The sequence below is a fragment of the Ursus arctos genome, unplaced genomic scaffold (genome assembly GCF_023065955.2).
Source record: "Ursus arctos isolate Adak ecotype North America unplaced genomic scaffold, UrsArc2.0 scaffold_7, whole genome shotgun sequence".
Classification (NCBI taxonomy): Eukaryota; Metazoa; Chordata; class Mammalia; order Carnivora; family Ursidae; genus Ursus; species Ursus arctos.
Genome location: NW_026623089.1, coordinates 13,818,572 through 13,840,739, shown reverse-complemented (window position 1 = coordinate 13,840,739; position 22,168 = coordinate 13,818,572). Strand labels below are relative to the sequence as shown.

Sequence of the window (22,168 nt, the reverse complement as noted above, 5' to 3'; positions counted from 1 at the left end):
TGTCACCTCCAGACCCACGTGGCTGCTGCAGATTAAACCCTCCTGTCCTGCTTGGAGGATTTCTCCATCAACTCTGATCACCTTGAGGAGGTTTCAGCCATCGACCCCCTGAAGCAGGGCCTTTTCCTTGGGGTGAGCATGGAGCCCACGGATGAACTGGCAGTGAGGGGAGCTGAGGGGAAATGGCTTGGAGGCCTGACCCCAGCCCCCGGCAAATCATGGTAGATCATGTGATGACTGTTTTTCCTAAATCTATTCAGATACTTCCATTCTCCCTGCTCATCAGAAGACCAACATCTCTTTCTTTCCCTTCCTTTAAACAATGTCCTATCCCCCTTCCCCAGCCCTGAAATTCACTCTCAGAATAAGGGTAAAATGCCAAAGAATTCCACCCATATGTACCTTCAACCTTTCATTAGTTCATAACCACGTCAGTGCCGGCCATGGTTCTAGAGGCTGGAGGTATAGCAGCGGCCCAAAGAGATGAGGCCTCTGTCCCTCTGTCTTTATGGAATTACATTCCAAGTGGGGAAAGTTTTTACAAAAGCTTTTACAAAAAAAACCCAAAAAACAAAACAGATAAACCAGATAGATAATTAAAACCCATGACAAGTGATCTGAAGGAAACATAAGGTGCTAGGGAACCGGGGTCTGGGGTCAGGTAGGAGGCTGGCAGTGAGAGGGCTTCGGGGGTGCTCAGCGGTGGCCTCACTAAAGAGGTGACATTTAAATTAATTGTTGAATGACAAGAAGGAGCCAGCCCAGTGAAAGTCCAGGGAGGAGAGTTTTAGGGCATGGGGATAGTCAGTGCAAAGGCCCTGGGGCAGGAAAGGATTTGGCATGTTCGATGGCAGCCAATGAGGCCAATGTGGAGGGTAAGGAGAAGAGGTCCAAGAGGCAGACAGGGTCATCTGACATCACCTACCAACCAATTTACCTACTCATCCACCATGAGGTGACCATGAATCTCTTTGTTGCAATGTCAACACAAAGCATAAATGCCTTTGACTTCACCACAGTCTATAAATTGCTCCAGCACCTTCCTAGACCACATGAGCAGCCTTCCAAAGTTTAAACGTCTCATCACTTAGGTCAACCATACAACTCAAGTCTGCACTGTAGGGGAAATTTATTTTCTATTTCAACTATTCTCTGTAAGTATCTCACCTGTTCTCTGTGGTTGACCCTTAACAACTCTGATAGACGACTTGCTCAGATTATCTGAATGTTCAGCAAGTCCTTATTTCACTTTCTTTGGTCTGAATTCAAATCTCATCTCATCCCTCATTTCCTGGGTGACTTATCAAAATGAAGCAATTTACTTGTTTCTCCGTGCCTCAGTTTCCATACCTAAAAAGGGGAGCAAATAATGGCATTCAGTTCGTGGGGTTGTGGTAAGACGTAAATTAGGTAATACGTGCCCAGTGCTCTGACTGTCACCCGGAAGCCTCAGTGACTCTTGGCTGCTATTCTTTATGACCCCCAGGGAAATCTTTAGCATTCCGACAGCAAGGCAATCTTCCAGAATTTTGGTTCTTCAGGAAGAGGGTGAACTTTGACGTTCAGGTGTATTTAACTTGGGCGGGGTGCGATAGGGCACCTGTGGTGTTTGCCCTGTGAAGGCTTATCTGCCTGTGGTGTGAACTGGCCAGGCTGCTCACAGATGCACGGGTCAGTGGGGCATTCATGATGGCCTCGCGGGGGCCTAGTCTCGTAGGACAGCTGTACAACCTTCAGAGTGTCTGGGGAAATTCCACAGACGTGACGTGGCCTGATGACATGGGCTTTTAGAGGCTCCTGAGCCTAGTTCTTCAAAATTTTAGTAGGATAATAGACTAACTGCAGTTGTTTTAAACCATTATGGTTTGCGTTGATTCATTACCCGGCCCTCGCTCGCTGGCACAGGTGGTTAAGGGAGGAGTCTGGTATAGGCTGCGGTGGGGCTGCTGCATCTGTCTCCAGAGCTCATGGACTCAGGTATTAGACTGCTAGAGAGAGAGAGAAAGAGAGAGCATTAGGTAAGAGAGACAGAGACAGACAGAGGAGATTTTCTTGATCAGAACTATTCGGGGGACATTCCCATCTATTCTAAGTGATAAGTACTACCCTCCGTTATTAGCGTTTGCTGCCGTGCCCTTACTGGGATGTGTAAACTACTTGGTGACAAAATAGAAAATGAGAAAGTGGGGCCCACTTGGCTCCTAATTACATGCACAAGTACATAGGTACGAAGGCAGGGACCTTTCACCCCCTTTTAATGAAGCATTCTTTCATCTTCCCAGACTTGTGGGAAGATTTGACTACTGTTCTGTGTGTTTGCGCAGATTACAATATTAAGTGCACACAGCACGTTCCATCATCAGCTGCTGTTTCCTTGAAGGCAGCTCCAAAAGATAAGGCTCCAGTATAAAAATAAGGCCTGGGTCCTTGACTGAGAGGGAGGGAAGGCCTGGAACATCCCACAAGGTAAGTCCCCTTTGCTGTCCTCCCAGCAGGGGTCGAAGCAGATAGCCTTGAATTCCTGAGGGTCTGGGCTCCTTGCTCTGGTAACATTTGGTGATGCTGAGAGTGTCCGAATTTATCGTAGATGGTGAGCTTCTGGACAATCGCGCTTTTCCTGCTGGGAGCCGTCAAAGGTAGGAAACGTCGCACCTGCCCCCCCCCCCCCGCCAGAAGGGCTTAAATGCAACATTTCAGCACTGGCCAGAGAAAGCCTGACCCGTGGCAGGGCAGGGCTTTCAATGGCTCTGGCCAACCCTGAGGTTCCAGAGGGGGGCGGGGCGGTGGGGTGGGGGCCGGGGGCTGACACTCTGCCTGGGAGAGTAGGCACTTTGCCAGGGACCCACTTCAGAGCATCTCGCCACTGGCCTGTCTTCATGTCCAGGTGCTCTAGGCTAGACTTTTCTAGGTAAAGCATTAAACACCCGCCTGGGTTAGCATACTGCCTTCTCAGTGGGCTTTATCCCGTAAGTCCAATACATAGATCTGAAGCGCTGGGGATGGGAGACAGCTTCTGAGTTCTGGTGGCTGTTCTGAGCGGCAGCACAGCTGGGGTCTCTGTGGGATTCAATGGCACTGGTCCCAGATCAGAAGGTGGCACTGGGGGTGAGAAGAGAGGCAGGGTGTGCCCATTGTCTTCAGACTGTCCCCAGGCAGGGCAGTGAGGACGGGAGCAGCTGTGGCCCCCCAGAGCCTGGGGAGCTGCGTGTGAGCAGATTTACCCTCTCTCTACAGCCAACGAAGTTTGCTATGAGCAAGTTGGGTGCTTTTCTGACTCGGAGCCCTGGGCCGGGACTGCAATCAGGCCCTTGAAAGTTCTCCCCTGGAGCCCCGAGAAGATCGGCACCCGCTTCCTGCTCTACACCAACAAGAACCCGAACAACTTTCAAGTGAGACCTCTGTCATTTCAGCGTCATTGTGACTGGGGGAGGGGTCGTGCCCCCCCCCCCCCGCAGACTAGACGTTCCTTATCTCTGTACCCTCCTGCCCCACCGTGCTCTGTCCCACCTTACCCCTCCAGCTGCTAGCCAGACCTGGACAGAGTAGGTCTTCTGTAAAATGTTGGCTTGAATGAATGAATGGTTCACATTTGCCAAAACCTCTAACTGGTTATGGGATTCTGGTCTGGGGCCAAGAGCTTGCCATCCACTAAGAACCCTATGGAAGGTAAGACGGTGAGCTATAATCCAGCCCCAGTGGAGGTAGGAATTCCTGACTGGGCGGGGGTGGGATGGGGGCAGGGGTAGGCAGGAAAAGGGGAGTCAGGGAGGGCTTCATGGAGGAGGTGACTTTTGTGCTAAGCTTGGAAAGATCATGGCATTGGGACAGGCAGAGATGGGGAAGGAGAGGGCTGGCCCAAGTGGCTGGGCTGCAAAATAATGCAAAATTCTGCTTTTGCCACAGACTCTCCTTCCCTCCGATCCATCGACAATTGAGGCATCAAATTTTCAAACAGACAAGAAGACCCGGTTCATCATCCACGGCTTCATAGACAAGGGAGAAGAGAGCTGGCTGCTGGACATGTGCCAGGTAGGGGTCGGCTCCCAGCCCCACAGTCCGCCCGCCTGCCTGCTGACACCTCCCCCTCCTTTCAGCAAGCGCAGTAGACGAGCTTGAAAACACGAAATCCCTGCATAGGAAGTGACCTTTACACAATTCATATGCCTCTCTTTGCAAAAATAAGAAACGACTTCCACATTTCTGGACCACATCCGTGGCTGGAAGTGGTGGCATTTGCTTGCAGGCACACAAGTCCACCATCTTACTTCTGGCTAAATCAAGGCCAAAGATCTGCTTCCATTTTTAGGGAGGGCATTTCGCTGGCCTGTAAATGAGGGATTATGATCTTTCTGTTCAAGCCTCCTCCACATCCCTGAGATGATGCGCTGCTACAATCGTTTATTTGAGAAAAGGAGAACTTAAGATGGACCAGGAGACCAAATGGCGGAATAGAGAGTGCCAAAACTATATGGAGTGGCTATTGGTTAGAAGGACAGACAACGGAAGAACACACACACACACACACACACGCACACGCACACACACACACAAATACCTAACATGCCATCATCCTTTCCTTTGATGTGTACAGTCATGCAATCTGTTTTTCGGACACCTAAGAACATACCCTTAGCAGCCTCGCTTCCACACACACAGTAATTCCCACCTATATTGCCAACAGGCAAAGTTACAAACCTAGAAAATTAAAGTCATTCTGCGGTTGGCCTTGATTTACCAGGCATTTAGCTCTTGCCACCTCTTCTTTCCTATCATTAATAAGTATCTTTTTAAAAAAGATTTTACTTATTTATTTGAGGGGAGGAAGGGGCAGAGGGAGAGGGAGAGAGAATCCCAAGCTGACTCTGCACCGAGCACGGAGCCCCATGTGGGGCTCGATCTCACGACCCTGAGATCATGACCTGAACCGAAACTAAGAGCCGATTACTCAACTGACTGAGCCACTGCTACCCGGGAGCCCCTCATTAATAAGTATCTTAGTGGATAAACTGTGGGATAGAGTTCACACCCCAAATTCCTCTGGTTTGTAAGAGATTCCTCAGGGTTGCTTTAAAAATAAAGGTCCTGAGAAACAGCTCTCGGTCTCTTTGTGTGTGCGATCACACATGTGGAAAATTCTAAGTGGATTTTCAATTCATAGCACCATTTTAAACTCAAGCTGGTCGCAGGAGGGTCTAAGGGTCTATCAGTTTCTTTGACATCCTGGAAGAAGTTTTCCATTCCGAATTCTTCAATCTCTTTCAAATCAGTGCAGTTCTGTTTTTCAAATGTCCGCTGTGTGTCTCCTCCATGAACTACTGTGTTATCTTGACCGTAAAAACGTACTAAATACCCAGCAGGCTGGGGTGAATGCAAAGCCAGTTATTGGCGGCGTTGCCACGAGGCTCACAGGACAGTGAAGGGTCAAATCCACAAGGTCACTTATTCCCTGGCCACCAGAGATCACACTTGAGACCTTTCCTCTTCAAAATAGGACTGTTGCACTGATGCCCTTGTTTCCCCACCGCCTAATCAACTTGACTGAATTTGGTCACAGAAAACCAGGGAGTGGCCAGCTTTGAATTAATCTACAAGCTAGAGGGGGAATGGATTTGCCTTTCCTGTAACGAGTACCCCGAGGGCTAACTCCCAGCTGACAACAGGACTCCGGACACAGCCTAGTGTGTCTCCGAGCCCCCGCGAGGGAAAGACACAACGACCAGTAATAACTCCTAGTGACTATTTCAGAGCCCTGGTGGGATGTGGTCACGTGCCGCTATGATAACACCCTGCGTCTCTCCAACACCAGAACATGTTCAAGGTCGAGGAGGTGAACTGCATCTGCGTGGACTGGAAGAAAGGCTCCCAAACCACGTACACGCAGGCCGCCAACAACGTGCGTGTGGTGGGCGCGCAGGTGGCCCAGCTGCTGGGCGTGCTCTCGGTGAGTCCTCGACGGGGCGCTGCCCGGGCGGGCCGCACACCCTGCTCTCTGCTGGCCGCAGTAGCCGCTGGGACTTAGATAGCTAGAAAAGGAATAGAAAGGAGGGTACTTGTTTCAGAATTTGACTTCTAAAACTGAAATTTGCCGTAATAAAGACTCGGCAGTGGAGGAAAAATCAATAAGGGGTAACACTTAGGATGTGGGGGCTTTTATTATCATCTTCCATTGACGGATACGAAAACTAAGGCCCAAAAAGATCAAAGGGTTTGCCCCCAAAGCATAGCACAGGTCAATACAAGAGTTGTCTAGGACCAGGGGCCCCCCACTACACCAGGCATATCTCTCTGTGGGGCAAACACGGCCTTGCCGGGGAGAGCCACGTGGGACCAAAGGGGCAGCGTTTGCCCTGTTGGTGGTCCTGAGGATGTCCTTTGTCACCATCAATTCAGTTGCTTTTACCTACCCTGGTCTTCCATTTTGCCTATTCCTTAAGTCTTTAATTCTTTCAGCGAAGTCATGAACTCTTCCGGGCTCCATTCTACACCAGATAAAGGCCCCGGCCATTTCTGTCTTACAGTTAAAGGGTCTGCCAAAGAACCGGTTGGTTCTAACTATTTCTGCACCCTTGCAAAACTCAAAACCGGTGGTGCTTGTTCTGAAGGTACTGAAGGTCAACGAATGGGTACAAATGGGTGAACACCTCTGAGACCCACGTGTGCAAACCCTCGTGCCCTTATGTCACTTGTTTGTTGTACAATATTTGGGGGGGGGCTGCTCAGTGTCAAGAGCTCTGCTAAGAGGTCAAGAGGACGCATCCCAGCCCTGGAGGAGCTCACAGTGAAGACTTGCAAAGACAACAGAGCATGGTCAGGGTTCTAATGGGGGGACTACAGCCTTAATCGGAGCGCATGGGGGGGCAGCTAATCCAGGCTAGGGGGTGGGGGAGTGATTAAGGACATCTCTCAGGGAGGGACATTAAAGTTGAGAGCTGATGTCTAGGCTGTATTGACGTGAGCTGGGCACGTGGTTGGGAGTGGACGGCTAGAGGAAGAGGAGACCACACCAGACCCAGAGATGACAGAATATGACGTATCTGAGGCCTGAAAGTTCCGCATAGAGTTTGGGTAGAATCCAGAAAAATGAATGTTGAGTCAGGAAAGTTCTGAGACCCTTGGAATGAGTTTGGGCTTGATCCCAAGGGCGGTGGGAGCCATAGACGGTTTTCAAAGAGGAATCAGGTTAGGTTTGCCTGTTACAAAAGCCGCAGCACAAAAATGTCCTGAAAATACAACCTTCCCTCTGCAGGCAAACTACAGCTACTCACCTTCCCAAGTCCACCTCATCGGCCACAGCCTGGGAGCCCACGTGGCTGGAGAGGCAGGCAGCAGGACTCCAGGCCTGGGCAGGATTACAGGTAAGGCCTTCGGGGCAGGGCCCCTGGTTTTGTCCCCCGTAACCCCAGAACGTGGTGCAAGCCTACAGGACAGCTAGAAGCTGGCCCGAAGTAGCCTGTCCCCTCGGCTGTGGCAGCGCTGGTTAGAGCCCGCACGGGACCTATCAGGAAGCCCCCGAGAGGCTCCTCTTTGTGGAAGGAGACGTGGTGCCTTTGCTCCTCCTTGTTTCCCTTTGCTTCTTCACTTCTGTCCCCAACCTTTCTCTTTAGATCCGTGCTTCCTGGCGGTGTGGATCATTCAGCAGGACTGGGCACCCAGGAAAACAGAGAGGAAAGCTAGGGTGCACGTGAGCAAACATAATTAAGGTCCACATTGTTAGTCCTTCCCCCTTCTCTTTGAGATCAAGGGCAGAGTGGAACATGGAAGTCCCATGCCTCCTTTGCCTCTGCTGGTAGAGGAAACGAAGCCATCAGTCCTGCAGATCATTCTTTTAACCCAAGCAAAGCCTTTAACAACAGCAACAAAATATATCTACATAATACCATCGTAATCACATAATGCCGTTATCATTACTACAGTAAGCATGGAGGAAGTGCGGACTCCTCCCGAATACTGTGCCAAGTGCTTCACATTTTCTCATTGAATCCTCAGAACTGAAGAAACAGGCTCAGGAAATTGGATAACTGGCCCCGAACCATGCGATGAATCAGGAGCGGAGCAAGATTCAAACCCAGGGCCGCTGCCCTGTGGCTCAAGCCAGCCTCTACTTCATAGGCGCTCTCCTTTTGCAGTCTTCTTTTTTTGAAGATTTTATTTATTTATTTGACAAAGAAAGAGAGAGAGAGAGAGCACAAGTAGGCAGAGCAGCAGGCAGAGAGAGAAGCAGGCTCTCTGCTGAGCAGGGAGTGGTCCTCGATCCCAGGACCCTGGGATCATGACCTGAGCTGAAGGCGGCCGCTTAACCTTAAGACTGAACCATGCAGGCTCCCTCTCCCTTTTATTTTCAGCAGACATTTACGTTCATGCTTTTTCAACTGCTCTGGCCAGAACTCCAAAGAGCTATTGACATATTCAGGAGCCCTGACATGAAGGAGGAAATAATAATAATCAATATTTTACTTATATGTCCATGACGATATGCCAGGCACTGTGCTAAAAGCTGTGTGTGTGTGTGTGTATACATATATATATATATCTCATTTAATCTTATTATAGCCACATTATTACCCAGATTTTATAAATGGGGAAACTGAGGCACAAAAAAAAGGTTGCGTGATCTGCCCAAGGTCATGTCATTTGCCCAAGAATTAGTTGAGTAGGGATTTAGAACCAGGCTGCCTAATTCCAGAATTTATGTTCTTAATTATGACACCATACTACTTTGTCCCTTCTTTTTCAAACTTGAGAAGAGGAAAAGAATGTTAAAGAAGAAAGATCTGCAAGTGAATGGGAGAAAATAATGTGAGGGGAAAAATCCTGGGTCAGACAAATTTAAATCTCTTGGCTCACCTGCCCTTCTCTATCCAGGCCACTGGAGCCCTCTTCTGAGGAGCAACACTGAAACTCTCTGTCCCTATACTCACTAGGCAGGGCCATGGCACTGCATGACTTCAGAGTATGGCATCCCTTGAGTTGAGCAATGCATAGCCTGAGCAACTGTACACGGTGCTCCTGCTGGTACCCACAGCCCTGTCTATTGGTCTGCAGCACTGATCATCTCTTTTAGGGTTGGATCCTGTAGAAGCAAGTTTCCAGGGTACTCCTGAAGAGGTTCGACTCGATCCCACCGATGCCGACTTTGTTGATGTGATCCACACAGATGCGGCTCCCCTGATCCCATTCCTGGGTGAGCCCAATGGTGCTTTCGCTGCAAGCACATGCCGTTGTGTTTTAACCAAGGGAACTGTATGGTGAAAAGCTCATTGCTGTTTCAAACATTTCAGGTTTTGGAACAAGCCAACTGATGGGTCACCTTGACTTCTTCCCCAATGGAGGAGAAGAAATGCCAGGATGCAAGAAGAACGCCCTGTCCCAGATCGTCGACCTAGATGGCATTTGGGAAGGTAAAGCCAGAGCAGGGTGGGGCATCACTTCCGGGGAGGGGGGGGCGGAATCTTCCGCATAACAAATCTCAAAAATGAAAACACATTGCTCTTTAAAAATATACAATTCCCCCTTTTAGACTTTACTTCTGAAAAAAATATAGCTACATATTATTTGTTGTATCTCCACTCTGCTGATTTTATACTTCCTTAAAGCACTGTCATGGGTGTCCTGGACTGCTCAAGTGACAAAGAATGATGAAACCATTGCTTAAAGTCATAACTCCAGCAATCAATTGGTAGCTACCTAATGAAGAAAAGAAATACCATGAAGGCAAACATCCTGACTCTAAGAGGATTTTTCTGCCAATTCTCCCTCGGGAGTCAGTGATCCTGTCCGAGCGCATGTAACTGGCTTCAATTCTGTAGACAAAAGGAGAATGTTCCCCAGTCATTTCCGTGGCAAAGTCATTTGCACAATGAGAGTCACTACACCCTTATGTTGGGTCAGGATGAGAAATGATCACCGCTAGGGACGGCTACGCAGAGACTGTGCTGTTCCAGGTGGTTATTCCTTATCATTGGTGGAGGGCCCCTGGGGTAGAGGTCCTCCTCCAGATACAGATTCTATATCTAATCAGGTCAAAACGACAATGGATAAGTGAACTTTTCAGCCCAACTCATCACTTGGCCCCACAGAAGTTTAAACCTTTAGTGGTCTGACCATATCTAAGGAGTATGGATTTTTATTGAATTTGACCAGAATGGCTCGGCACATATGGATGCCACCAAAGCAAATATTAAGAATGCAGATTCACGTGTTCGTCTCTTACAGCCTTCTGAGGCTTTACATGGATAGGGTTGCCCAAGCTTTCCATCAGTAATGGTCAAGCAAGTTCAGGTCACGTCTAGCAGATATGCTGTGACCTCTGTCCCACGACAGGAGCTGGGGAGGCCAAGGTTATCAGGAAAGGCAAGATGCTATGAAAGAGAGAAAAGTGCCTCCTAAAGCTACTCAACTCTCCTTTTTATTCACCTAAACACAGCATGAAAATGTCCTAAATGTCCTTGCCCTGGTTTTGTCATGTCTGAGAGATCATGTCACATCTGGCTGTGTCTTCAAGGACCTCCAGCCTGGGGCCTGGGACACGGGATGGCATAATGGTTAGAAGCAGGGGCTCAAGCACCACATGGGCTTGGGTTGAATCCCCAGTTCTGCCCCTTCCTCGCTGTAATCTGTACAACCAAGGCTGTAATCTGTATATCATTCCGTACTTAGGAATGGTATGGTACCCACGGCCTAGAAAGGTGAGGATTATAGGAACAATGCATGTAAAGTACTCAGAACACTGCCTGGAACACAGAAAGCTGCCTCTTTATGTTAACTTCACTTGTTTTGGACTTATCTTAATTTTACCGTACCTTAAATTTCTGAATATGGTCCCACTTTGGAGCCTCTCCACTTGAAGAGAGAGTTGTTGGCCCCATGACCACCTGTGTAGATTTCCTCCTCTTTTTCCCCAGGAACTCGGGACTTTGTGGCTTGCAATCACCTGAGAAGTTACAAGTATTACTCAGAGAGCATCCTCAACCCTGCTGGGTTTGCTTCGTACCCCTGTGCTTCCTACAGGGCCTTTGAGTCTGTAAGCGATCATTCCTCCTTGACTCCCTCTGTGGGACGGTCGTCCTGCTGTGCTGGGAATTTGCAGTTTCTGACCATCCCTTCCTTGTTTTGGATTGCCCCTCAGAGTTTATGATTCTGGGAAGCAGAGGGGAAAAAATTTTTAGGCAGGAGGTGGCTAAAATTCTAGAGAAGTCATGTGGGTGAGGAAGACGCTGGGAAATGAGAAGACCAGTCATTTCAATGATCTAGAAAGGTTTCCTCCAGAAGGTAGTGCTTGAATCTGGCTTGGAAAATCACAGAATTTAGGAGGAAGAGAAGGGGTGCACATTTCTGCCAAGGACAGAGCAAGGACAGAAGAATGTATGAGAGAAGAATTCATACGCCAGAGAGAAGGAAAGGTGGATGCTCGGATTCTAGATGCCAGGCTAGGGGTTTGGGCCTCTGAAATTGGCGGCAGTGTATTTACACCACGGAAATTGGCAAATGCTACGCTCAGGGCTTTTAGTCCCAGAGTTGGCTGTTAGTCTTTCCCCAGCACATCACGTGATGGGAGGTGTCATTGATCTAGCCTGGGGCCCAGGAGTCAGTCAGTATATCTTGACATGATGTCCATCGGTGTTGGAGGTCCTGTCCTGGGTGAAAGTAAGTTAGAAATCATCTATCCCGATCTCCTTCCTGTTACAGGTGAGGGAACTCAGGCGGTAGGAGAATTGCTCTCCGAGATGTGTGGGTCAGAAAAAGACAGATTCACACTTCACAGCTAGATCTCTCTCTTCTCTTTAGAACAAGTGCTTCCCCTGCCCAGACCAAGGGTGCCCCCAGATGGGCCACTACGCTGATAAGTTTGCCGGCAAGACAAGTGGAGAGCAGCAGAAATTCTTCCTGAACACAGGAGATTCCAGCAATTTCGCTCGTAAGTTGTGCTCACCCTCGTCAAGGAAGTTTAGCTTCTGTTAGACAAGAAGGGCTCAGCTCTAACCTGAAATACTCGGGAGCACATTCTGACTATCGTAGTGAAAGGACACGTCTGCCCAAATGATCCCATTTAAGACCTAACTAAGGATTTGGAAAGAGTCTGCATTTCTTCCATTTTGTGATGATAAAAATGAAATGAATAGAAGCATAAATGATGGGATAATAGCGACTTGCACATCTCTGTGGCAACTTTTACCCCTGAATTTTTACCATTCTTTTTGTTTTGTTTTGTTTTTAAAGATTTTATTTATTTGACAGAGAGAGACACAGCGAGAGAGCGAGCACAAGCAGGGGGAGTGGGAGAGGGAGAAACAGGCTTCCAGCCGAGTAGGGAGCCTGATGCGGGGCTCGATCCCAGGACCCCAGGATCATAACCTAAGCCAAAGGCAGACACTCAACAACTGGGCCCCCCAGGCCCCTCAGAATTTACCATTCCACAGTCCATTGTTCTTTTCATTTTTAGGTCTATGTCACGCGCACCTGTTCTTCTATTCAGTCATCACACATTGATTTGGGACCAGCTCTTTGCTGGGCTGAGACCCTTAAGAAGTCCAGTTCCTATCACCCCATTTCCTCCTCTCGGTCCCTGCTGCCCCTGGCAGGTGTCCCTCTCTGGTGGAGGGTGGGTGGAAATCAGGAAGGGGTGATTTGTCTCAAAAATCTGCAAAATCGTCTAGGACATAGGGTAGAGACAGGACATGGTTGGGCCACTTTGTGCCATCCTGCTCTGTGACAGTCCCCTAAGAAGTTGCGCCGTGAAAAAGACACTGTGTTTATAATAATATACGTCTTAGCTAGGTTTTGAAGTCAGGTTTATTGAGGTCCAATTTATACACAGCAAAATTCACCAGCCTCTGTAGTGTAGAGTTCGATGAGTTTTGATAGATGAAGAGCCACGTAACCATCTCTGCGATCAGATGTGGAACCCCCTGCATCACTCGACGTATTTTTCAAAAGCACACTGGTTAACCACTCCTTCTACTGTTGTAGGGGTGCATGAAATGCTGGCCCGTATTTTAAAACAACAAATCAAACATTCAAAACCACATATTCATTCCTCAACCAACACTTACTAATGAACCTATGCTAGACAGTGGGGGTGCGGGGATGAGCGAGACAGTCCGTGCGTGAAATGCACAGCCCAGCAGAGAAGACGGCGGCGAGCAGCAGCCACGCTCTGCCTGGGCGTGGCGGGTTGCTGCTGTGGCACCCTGGGACAGGGACCCGACCCTGGAAGGGACAGGCACAATCTCTCTGAGGATGTGAAAGCCGAGCAGGAGTGAGGCAAACGATGTGTGTGTTTATGTACATATGTGTGTTCGTGTGTGGGTGTGTGCATGTGTGTGTATGTTTGTGTGCACGCATCCATGTATATGTGTGTGAGCGTGTGGTTATATGTGTTTCCGTTGTGTGCATGTGTGCTCATGGGCACTGAGACAGCACCGCACGTGTGGATCTGGGTAACAACAGAGGCCCGCTCTCTGCTGGACGCCACCTGGGGCCCTGGGGCTGCACCAATATGACACAGCTCGCAGGACAGCGCTCTTGACCACCTTTCCAAACATGGCGGCGAGCCCTTGTCCCTCCTCTTTTCATCTCATCTCATCGTGCGGTCCCTCTAGAGCAGAGCTGTCCAACAGAACTTTCTGCAATGATGGAAATGTTCTCTGTTGTCCAATGCGGTAGCCGGTAGCCTCATGTGGAAATTAAGCACATGAAATGCGGCTAGTAAGACTGAGGAATTAATTTTTGATCTTATTTAATTTGGATTTAAATTTAAGCAGCCACATGTGGGTAGTGGTCCCTTTCCCGGTCAGTGCAGGTCTACAAGCGGATACTGCTAGAAACGTACTTCTCATAGCCTTGTTTAGTTGTAGATTAACAGGTAGGATTTCTTATGCTTTGATGCCTTGGTGTAAGGGTGGGGACAGGATTCTGAAATTTGGGTCAACTGTTTTGTGCATGAATAAATGGAACTCTTTTCTATCCCTTGTGTAGGCTGGAGATATGGGGTTTCTCTAACACTGTCTGGAAAAACAGCCACTGGTCAGGTCAAAGTTGCTTTGTTTGGAAGTAAGGGAAACACTCATCAATTCGATGTCTTCAGGTGAGGGTCCTTTTTTAGCATCACATCTCACTGGCTGATAGACTCAGCCTTCAAATCCATGTACGGAAACGCTTATCCTCTCTTTATCAATTGATTTTATTTACTTCATGTGGTAAAGTCAATCTCAGACTTCTGCTGACAGTTTTCTTTTCTCAATTATAAATCCAGGCACTTAGTTTTCTCTCTTTCAGTAGTTCCATTTTTAAAAATAGATTTTTAAAAGAATGTATCTAATATTACTGTAGATGTCATGCTTTCTGGTTAGCATAGTAACACATGCTTGTTGTGTTAAACTAAGTGGATAACTTATTACTATACAAGTAATTCTTCCAGAAAAAATAATAATATGAAGGAATTATACAGTTTTCTATAAGAATATTTTGAGTAGAAATTAACTTGAGTTTGAGAAAACAATATTCAAATAATAGTGTGAGGCTGCTGGCATATAACTGGCCTCTCCATTTCTCCATCCTTTATTTGAGAATTAATTTTTAAAAACTGACCTCATTAATCTCGAGTAGAAAAAAAGTGGTTTGTCATTATCTGTCATTAGAGCTTGTTTCTTTGCATGGAAATGTTTCTATCTCTTTATTTCAAGGGGGATTCTCAAACCAGGCTCTACCCATTCCAATGAATTTGATGCAAGGCTCGATGTTGGAACAATTGAGAAAGTCAAGTTCCTTTGGAATAACCACGTGGTAAACCCAACCTTCCCCAAGGTGGGGGCCGCCACGATCACCGTGCAAAAGGGAGATGAGAAAACAGTGTACGTATATCTTTGCTGGTTTGTGCCTAAGGATGTTGGTAGAGATTAGTGCTTGTAATGGAAACTCACCCCAGAAAGTTAGTCATGGTTCAGCCAGAAAAGCCGACAGTTTACCCACCTGGGGCCCTTTCTTTGTGGGCAAACAATTGACAGACGGCATAAAGCATTTCTGTTGGGTGTTCCCAGCCCTATCTGAGAAGGCTACAGCTGGTATCACCTTGCCTTCAAGGAATGATAAGGAGAAAAAATGAGAAAGAGAAGAAAGAAATAATTTCTGAGGGTATAAGCTTATAAGTATGAGCTAGAGAGTAGCTACCTTTAAAGAGCGGAAGATCATGAAATTTCAGGATAATAAAAAAAAAGGTAATTTTAGCAAAAGATATGAAATCTGAGCTAGGACAAGGGAGAGCTGAGGTAATGATCCTTGCAGAATCTTTATCCTGACTTTCAGTGTCCTTTGTTGTGGCAACTGGGGGGGGGGGTGGGTGTAGTGACCTGAGGAGGGGGCAGAGCGATTGTCCCCAAAGCTGGGATCACACCTGTGGCCAGCAGAACCCTCCTAGGGTGGCTTTGTGGAAGGGGATTCTGGGAATGTGGTCACTGATGGTCTTGAGGTTTGGGAGGTTCGGTGAGGTTGCTCAACTCGGGCCTCAGCGACTATGACTCCCCAAGTGGAAGTTGGCAGTCTTTGCAGTCACACCTCAGGCCGGATGACCCCTGTGGGGTCCTCCCTATCCCTGTGAGTGGGGGAGGACAGAGGGGCTGGCCCGACCAGGTGGTCAGCAGCACAAGGATCTCTCAGCTAGAGCCGAGCACTGAGGAAGCTGGTGGAGAGCCCTGTGCAGGCTGCAGTGCACCCAGGGCCTCCCTGCCCAGCCCCATCGGAGCACAATGAGCCTCGAAAGTGAGTTCCCAGGGCCTGTTAGGAAATGGACTGTGGCCTGGATCCTGGGACCATGTGGTTAAGAAGGTGTTGGAAGAAGATGGTATCATTAGAACCTTAAAAATGCAGACTGTTCCCAGGAGCTGACTTGCTCATTGACAGATTTGAAGAAGGAAACAGACACAAGACCAAATCAGTCAGGTCATTGTACCTTCCAGGTTTTCTGAGGAAAGGCTGTGACTTTCTACACTTTCTAGAAATGGAACAGAATGTACTCAAGCCCACCCCTGAGGTCTTGAGTCCATCAACTGCCACCTGAACCTTCCAGTGGCCTGAGTCCCTGAGTCCCTTCTTCCCCTGCCTGTCAACTGCAGAGGAAATCTATCTTAAGAGAAGCTAGAGATGTTGGACATCAGATTTTTAAAATACAGTTAGATCAAAACAGCATCAAACATCGCAAACTGGTTTGGGAGTAAAAAAAAAAAAAGCTTTATTTGTTAAATAACTCTAATATTTTGCTGATAGGAAGACAGTCAGTAAGTAATATTTTTTAAAAATCAGCATAATCTTTGGGAGGCTATGGAAAATCAAGATCTTAGCCCAAGTGCTTCTTGGATACCCTTCAAATTCTTCTAGTTGCCCCATTAGGATTGCAAGTCCTACTGAGGAGCCCGCTGACTAGAATTCTTCCCCAGTGACGTGGCTCCAAAGACAAATATAGTTCTCCCTCTCTTAGTTTCTCCCCCACCCCCAGCATCTTCTTCCCACCTCTCTCTCTGACTTTATTAAGTACCTACTGTATGCCTGACTAACGGTAGGGGACGCAAAGGCAGAGCCTGCTCTCGGAGAGTTTGCGTGTTAGCTGTTGAGCACCCCCGGACCTAAGGTTCACGTGAAAGGTCAAATGACAGAAGAAAGAACTCACCTGAGGGGCCCAAAGAGCGTGGCTGGAGAGGAAGTGTGAAAGCCAGGGGGCCAGGGGAGGCGGTGATGGGGGAGAGAGGGGGCCACAAGGATCTCCTGGGCTGAGGGATTTCCACTGAGAAGGACACGAGCAGGGGTGATGGGCTTGGTGTGTGAGGGGTGGGGGAGCCCCGAACACAGGCGGCAGGGCTCAAGGTGCAGAGAACCGGAAGTAGGATCGGAGACAGGGTCAGGGCAGCAAGGAAAGACAAGTGAAACCAAAAGGGACCGTGGTGAAGATGAGGGAGAAAACCCAGCACAGCTTCAGAGGTCAAGGGCGGTGAAGGAACTTGTGGTTCTTAGAATAACAGGCATGATAGCCACTTACATCTGCATTGGGTTGTTTTTTTTTTTTAAGATTTTATTTATTTATTTGACAGAGAGAGACAGCCAGCGAGAGAGGGAACACAGCAGGGGAGTGGGAGAGGAAGAAGCAGGCTCATAGCGGAGGAGCCTGATGTGGGGCTCGATCCCAGAACGCCAGGATCACGCCCTGAGCCAAAGGCAGACGCTCAACCGCTGTGCCACCCAGGCGCCCCTGGGTTGTTTTTTTTTTTATCAGTTTATACATTTTTACATTTACTGCCATGATACGTTGCACTATTAACACGGGATTCTCAGCAATCATGGGAGGGAACTGAGCCGTCTTCTACGAATGAAGACACTGATGCTCAGAGACCCGAGTAACCAGCCCCATGTCACTCCTGGGAGGCAGGGAGTGGGGAACCCAAGGGAAAGAGCCACTGACTCCAGGTGTGGAAGGCAAGGTCCAGGGAGGTTTGAAGTGTGACTCTCTGCCCCGGACAATGTGGACTGTGGCATCAGGCCTGTCTTCACACCCTGGTTTTTCTACTTACTGAGAACCCGCCATGCCTCAGCTCCCTCTCCTATCATGTGCGACTCATCGTTGCACCTCCTCACACAGGGCTTGTGAGGATGACGTCTGCACAAAGGGAGTCAGCGCCATTGCCCGTAGTGAGTAGGAGCTCAACTGACTGTCGCTTTTATCAGGTTGAATCCCGTCTCCAGAGGGGCTCAGTCAAGAGCGAGCCCGTCTGTAAAGCAGTCTGTCCCTCCACAGGGACTCGTGGAGAAGGAGGCCAGTGAGAGGTCCCGTTGCTGCCTCAGGGCCCCGCAGTCCTGTCAGGATGAGGACCCAGGGACCAGGGCCACTCTGAGCAACAGCTGACAGGGGACCTTGTCGCAGGCACCAGCCACCTGTCTCACTCCAAGCTCCAACTGGATCTCCAGGAGCTGGTTGAAGCCACAGCCCTAGTGTTCCCCTCCTTCCTTGAGAACTGGAAGTCCGCCATTCCCATTTCCCAACAGCTCAGAGCTCCAGAGCTCCACGTACAGCTGCCCACCACTTAACGAGCTTTCCTTGCTGTCGGCAGGCACAGCTTCTGCAGCGAAAGCACCGTGAAGGAGGACGTGCTGCTCACCCTCACGCCCTGTTAACGTCCACGCGCCATCCGGGCCCCGTGGTAACAGCAATAAAAGCCACTGACGCATCTACCCTCTCACACCGTCTGTCACTGATGTCAGCTGCCCCTTGGGGACATTTGGGGATAGATCATTTAAATAAGTCCTGAGTGTTTCCAGACGTTTGGGTTCCTTGCCACTGACTTCTGACCGCACACGCCCTTCTTCCCTGTCTGCTCCTCACCTCGGGGTGGCATCGCCCAACTGGAGGATGGGCGTGGGGGGCCTCAGCAGAGCCGTTAGCCCCGCCCCTCATCTTTCAGGTGAGGAAACGGAGGCCCAGGGAAGGGGAGGTGGCTGCTCAAGCCAGAGTGAACCGGGGTCCCCTGGGGGCTGGGGGTCCATTCCCCTGACTCGGATCAATCACCTTGAAGGATTACGGAAAGGCCATGCTGTGATGTGGCCTCCCTGTGGTGATGGAGCTGCTCGGCGGCCCCGCCTCGGTGAGGTCAAAGACCCCACCGCATCCAGAGATGGCGTATTTGCTGAGAACCGACGGGCTTCCAGTCCCCACGCTTCCTGGGCGCCAGCGGGTGCCATCCCAGGGCAGGGCTCAGCATGGAGGAGGGATGGCTTCTGAGAGGAGTGCCTGGTGCACGCCCCCTTTCAGGCATCCAATCAGCTGGGGCCACCGGGGAGCTCTCAGCCAATCAGACCGCGACATGAGCCCCACCTGCACAGGAGAAGGTGTCCTTCAAGGCGGCCCAGCCTATCCCATAATCATTCCCTGGAGCTTTGAAGGACCAGGAAGGTCACCACCTCCCCTGAGTGACTCCCCTTTCGGTCACCAGGCCTCACATCCCATCACGACAGTTTCAGTGCCTTGGCCTCTGTTCCTCACCATTGGTGGTACATTAAGCTCTGATTGAGCTTCAAACTTGAATGTGACTGGACTGCAGATTGTTCCTTGAAAGCAGATTTTGGGGTAAGGATTAAAGGAGCGACTGTGTCCAGGGTCTCACAGTGAAGGGCACAAGGTGAGCTCTCAATCACAGTAGTAATGAGGAGGGTTTTGAAGACGATGGCGGTGGTAGGGGGACACGCAGGACCTTGGGTGGGGACACCGAGCAGGAGAACACAAAGCCTGGGCCTGAGGCCCCTTTGTCACAATTTCGTCCAGCGTTGGCCTTGAACCCACACCCTGAGCAAGGCAGCACCACGCTGGCATAAGAGCTCAATCAGTGGACTGTAGATTCTGTAAATACCACCAAACGCCAGCTCTGCACCAGCTTCTAGAAGCCGAGGAAGCAGAAGACTTGGATTCAGTCCTGGAGGTGTGCACGGTAGTAGGGAACCCAGTACCTAGATAAACACCACCATGCCAGCCAATAGTGCAAAAAACAAGCACGTCCCAGGACAGGATGGTCCAAGAGGGGGAGGAGCAAGATGAGGAAGGCTCTGGAGAGCTGTTGGTTCTCGGCCCAGGATTGCAGGAAGATGGCCTACTGAGACTGCAGGCTGGGAGGCCAGCTAGGAGGAGGAGGCCCTGCAGCTATGCAGAGAAGAGATGATGAGGATCATATGAGAGTGGCAAGTGAAACTGAGGTATAATGGAGGGGGTGGGCCTTTTGGTTGGCCATGAGAGCCCTTCTCTCTGGTCAAGGACAACCTGCTTCACCCTCTCCCCAGACTGACAGAAATGGCCAAAGACTTGGGGGGAAATTATTTTAAGACAAAGAGGACACTGAGAAAAGTATGCGGTACAGAGGGAAGAAGCAGTTGGGGAGAATGCCCAAGGCTCTGGGCCACATCAGGAGCACTCGGCCGAGGCACTGCCCTGAGCCACGGGAGACCTGGGGTGACCTGGGTCCCACCTGCACCTACCGTGGTGACTATGTGCTCCAAGGGCAGGGGAGCAGCTGGTGGAGACCCCAGCTGGAGTGGAGCTAGGCCCCTACTCTCTCTTCCCACGTCCTTTTCCTCAAATGCCTGTCCTATTACCAGATACACAGCTGGAAAATACTCCCAGGACGGCAGAGAACAGCATGTTCCAAGACCACTGCTGTGTATTGCGGCTACTTATCAGCACAGTTACGGAACGTCTACTTCCTGACACCATGGGGGAGACCAAGATCAGCCCCACAGACCCGCAACCCAAACACACCATCCCGGGAAGATAGGGAGGTCCACCTGCAGTATCCACGTGGCCCAGTCCAAATCTGGTTTGGGGGTAAAATCTGATTTCAGGGACTACCTGGGGCCAGTTCGATTGGGCTTTGCTTTTGTTTTATTGGTTATATAACAAAAGTGGTGCAGTGGGGTGATGAAAATAGGCCATATTCGCATTCAGTTTACTAGCATAAAACTCAGAGGCCATTCAGTCTGGTCAGGAGCAAGGGAAAAGGCTCTGAGCTAACAGGCTTCCGGTCAAACCACCTTCCAGTCAAGGTGACCTTGAACAAGGGGTTTCTGCGGAGGCCGCTTTTAGGCAGCAGGCCTCAGCAATGGAACCTTGATCAAGGCCCGAGGGCCCACAGCGGCCACTGAGCTGAAGGCACGCAGGCTCATGAAGCGACCCACCTCAAAATAGCCAAAGGCCCAACTGACCGGTTACAACCAGGCACAGTTCCTAAGATTACCCCAAAAAGGGACCACTCCATTGCTCCCCACCCTCCCTCGCTCTGCCCTGTAACCATGGCCCCAAATCTCCACCTCGTGGTAGACAGTCTCTCCTTTGCTGTCCTGCCCTTTACTCCCTTGTGGTGTATACAGTAAACTCTCTCGTCCTGCCTCGGGTGAATTCTTTCACTGCCCACACCACCGGCCCCCTCTACCCATCCGAAAAACCCCCCATGGGGTAGTCCCCCCTCTGATTGCTCCGAGGCCACAGCCCAGAGCTGTGCCTTCCTGACAACAACTGTTGTCTCAGGGATCTAACAAGAGAATCCACGCGCGACAGGAACGACGGCTCTGTCCTCACGTGAGGGCGCTGCAGAGTGAGCGAGGCAACCTAGGGAATGTGGCCCAGCCCTCAGAGCTACCAGAAGGCTGCAGGCACACGCAGTGCTTGGTGTGGCTGCTGCGTGCCCACGCACCCTGGCCCTGCATGCACACGCCAAGTGGGGGGGCTGGCTCTGTCCCTGGGGCCTCCGAGGACTCAAGGAGGGGCCCAGGGCCTCACCATCCTGGCTACAAACCAGACTCACCTGCCCTCCCTTGGGAGCTGAAAAAAGGGAGGTGGGGGGGTCATCCCAGGTCGCGCCCTAACCGAGAATCATCTCAGGCACAAGCATGTTTTTTTTCTTAAAGCTCTCAGGGGATTCTCACGTGCAACCTGGGAAACTCCACCCCGACACGGTAGCCCCATGATAGACAGCAGTCTCTGTTCGGCTCCCAGGGCTCCGGGCATATACTCTTCTCTGAGAATTTATTAATTTTGTGTTTTTATCTTTTAGAGATTATTTATTTATTTATCTGAGAGAGAGCACGAGCAAGGGGGGGGCAGAGAGAGGGGGAGGGGCAGAAGGAGAGGGAGAAGCAGGCTCCCCACTGAGCAGGGAGCCCGATGTGGGCTCGATCCCAGGACCCTGAGATCCTGACCTGAGCCGAAGGCAGGCACTTAACCAATTGAGCCACCCAGGCGTCCCTCGTGTTTTTATCTTGATGACAGTCTAGTTTTTAACCAGTTACAGAGACAAAGGCCGCTTCGGTATAGTCATTTGCTGCAAGACCTTGGTTTCCTGAGTTGATGGGCAATGAGATGAGGTTAAGGGAATGTTCCAGGGGTAGTGAGAATTTTTAGCGAGGATGACATCCATGTATTTATTTGCTCAGGTCTGAGTACGATTTGGCTCTGCAAATGTGGGAGAGACATCCAGGTTCCAGGCTTTGAGAGCAGTTTGTCCCCACACCTGGAGTGGAGGGGCATCTGAGCCCTGAGAGGGTTGGAGGAGGACGGCCTGGGGGACCTGGGGGTGGGGTCTGGGTGCAGGGGTGCAGCGTCACCCCTGACAGGGGAACCATGGGTGCAGGAGCTCAGAAGAGGACACAA

General features: G+C 50.0%; 1 protein-coding gene across 1 annotated transcript; it reads left to right on the top strand.

The window, feature by feature from the left end:
• The first annotated feature begins 2,587 nt into the window (after positions 1 to 2,587).
• PNLIPRP1 (pancreatic lipase related protein 1) lies at positions 2,588 to 18,153 on the top strand. Its single transcript, XM_026493659.3, has 12 exons — positions 2,588 to 2,645; positions 3,244 to 3,389; positions 3,904 to 4,029; positions 5,807 to 5,941; positions 7,247 to 7,355; positions 9,062 to 9,181; positions 9,279 to 9,398; positions 10,902 to 11,020; positions 11,785 to 11,914; positions 13,975 to 14,083; positions 14,682 to 14,849; positions 18,090 to 18,153. Exons 1-12 carry the CDS (start codon positions 2,588 to 2,590, stop codon positions 18,151 to 18,153), a joined length of 1,404 nt encoding a protein of 467 aa, XP_026349444.1.
• Positions 18,154 to 22,168: the final 4,015 nt, after the last annotated feature.

Excerpts from the sequence above, each read along its gene's own strand:
- PNLIPRP1 (XM_026493659.3), top strand. The coding sequence starts at position 2,588 with ATGGTGAGCTTCTGGACAATCGCGCTTTTCCTGCTGGGAGCCGTCAAA. Across the intron at positions 2,646-3,243 it reads AGCCGTCAAAGGTAGGAAAC|TTTGCTATGAGCAAGTTGGG; the intron begins GTCGCACCTGCC and ends CAGCCAACGAAG. Across the intron at positions 5,942-7,246 it reads AGCTGCTGGGCGTGCTCTCG|GCAAACTACAGCTACTCACC; the intron begins GTGAGTCCTCGA and ends TTCCCTCTGCAG.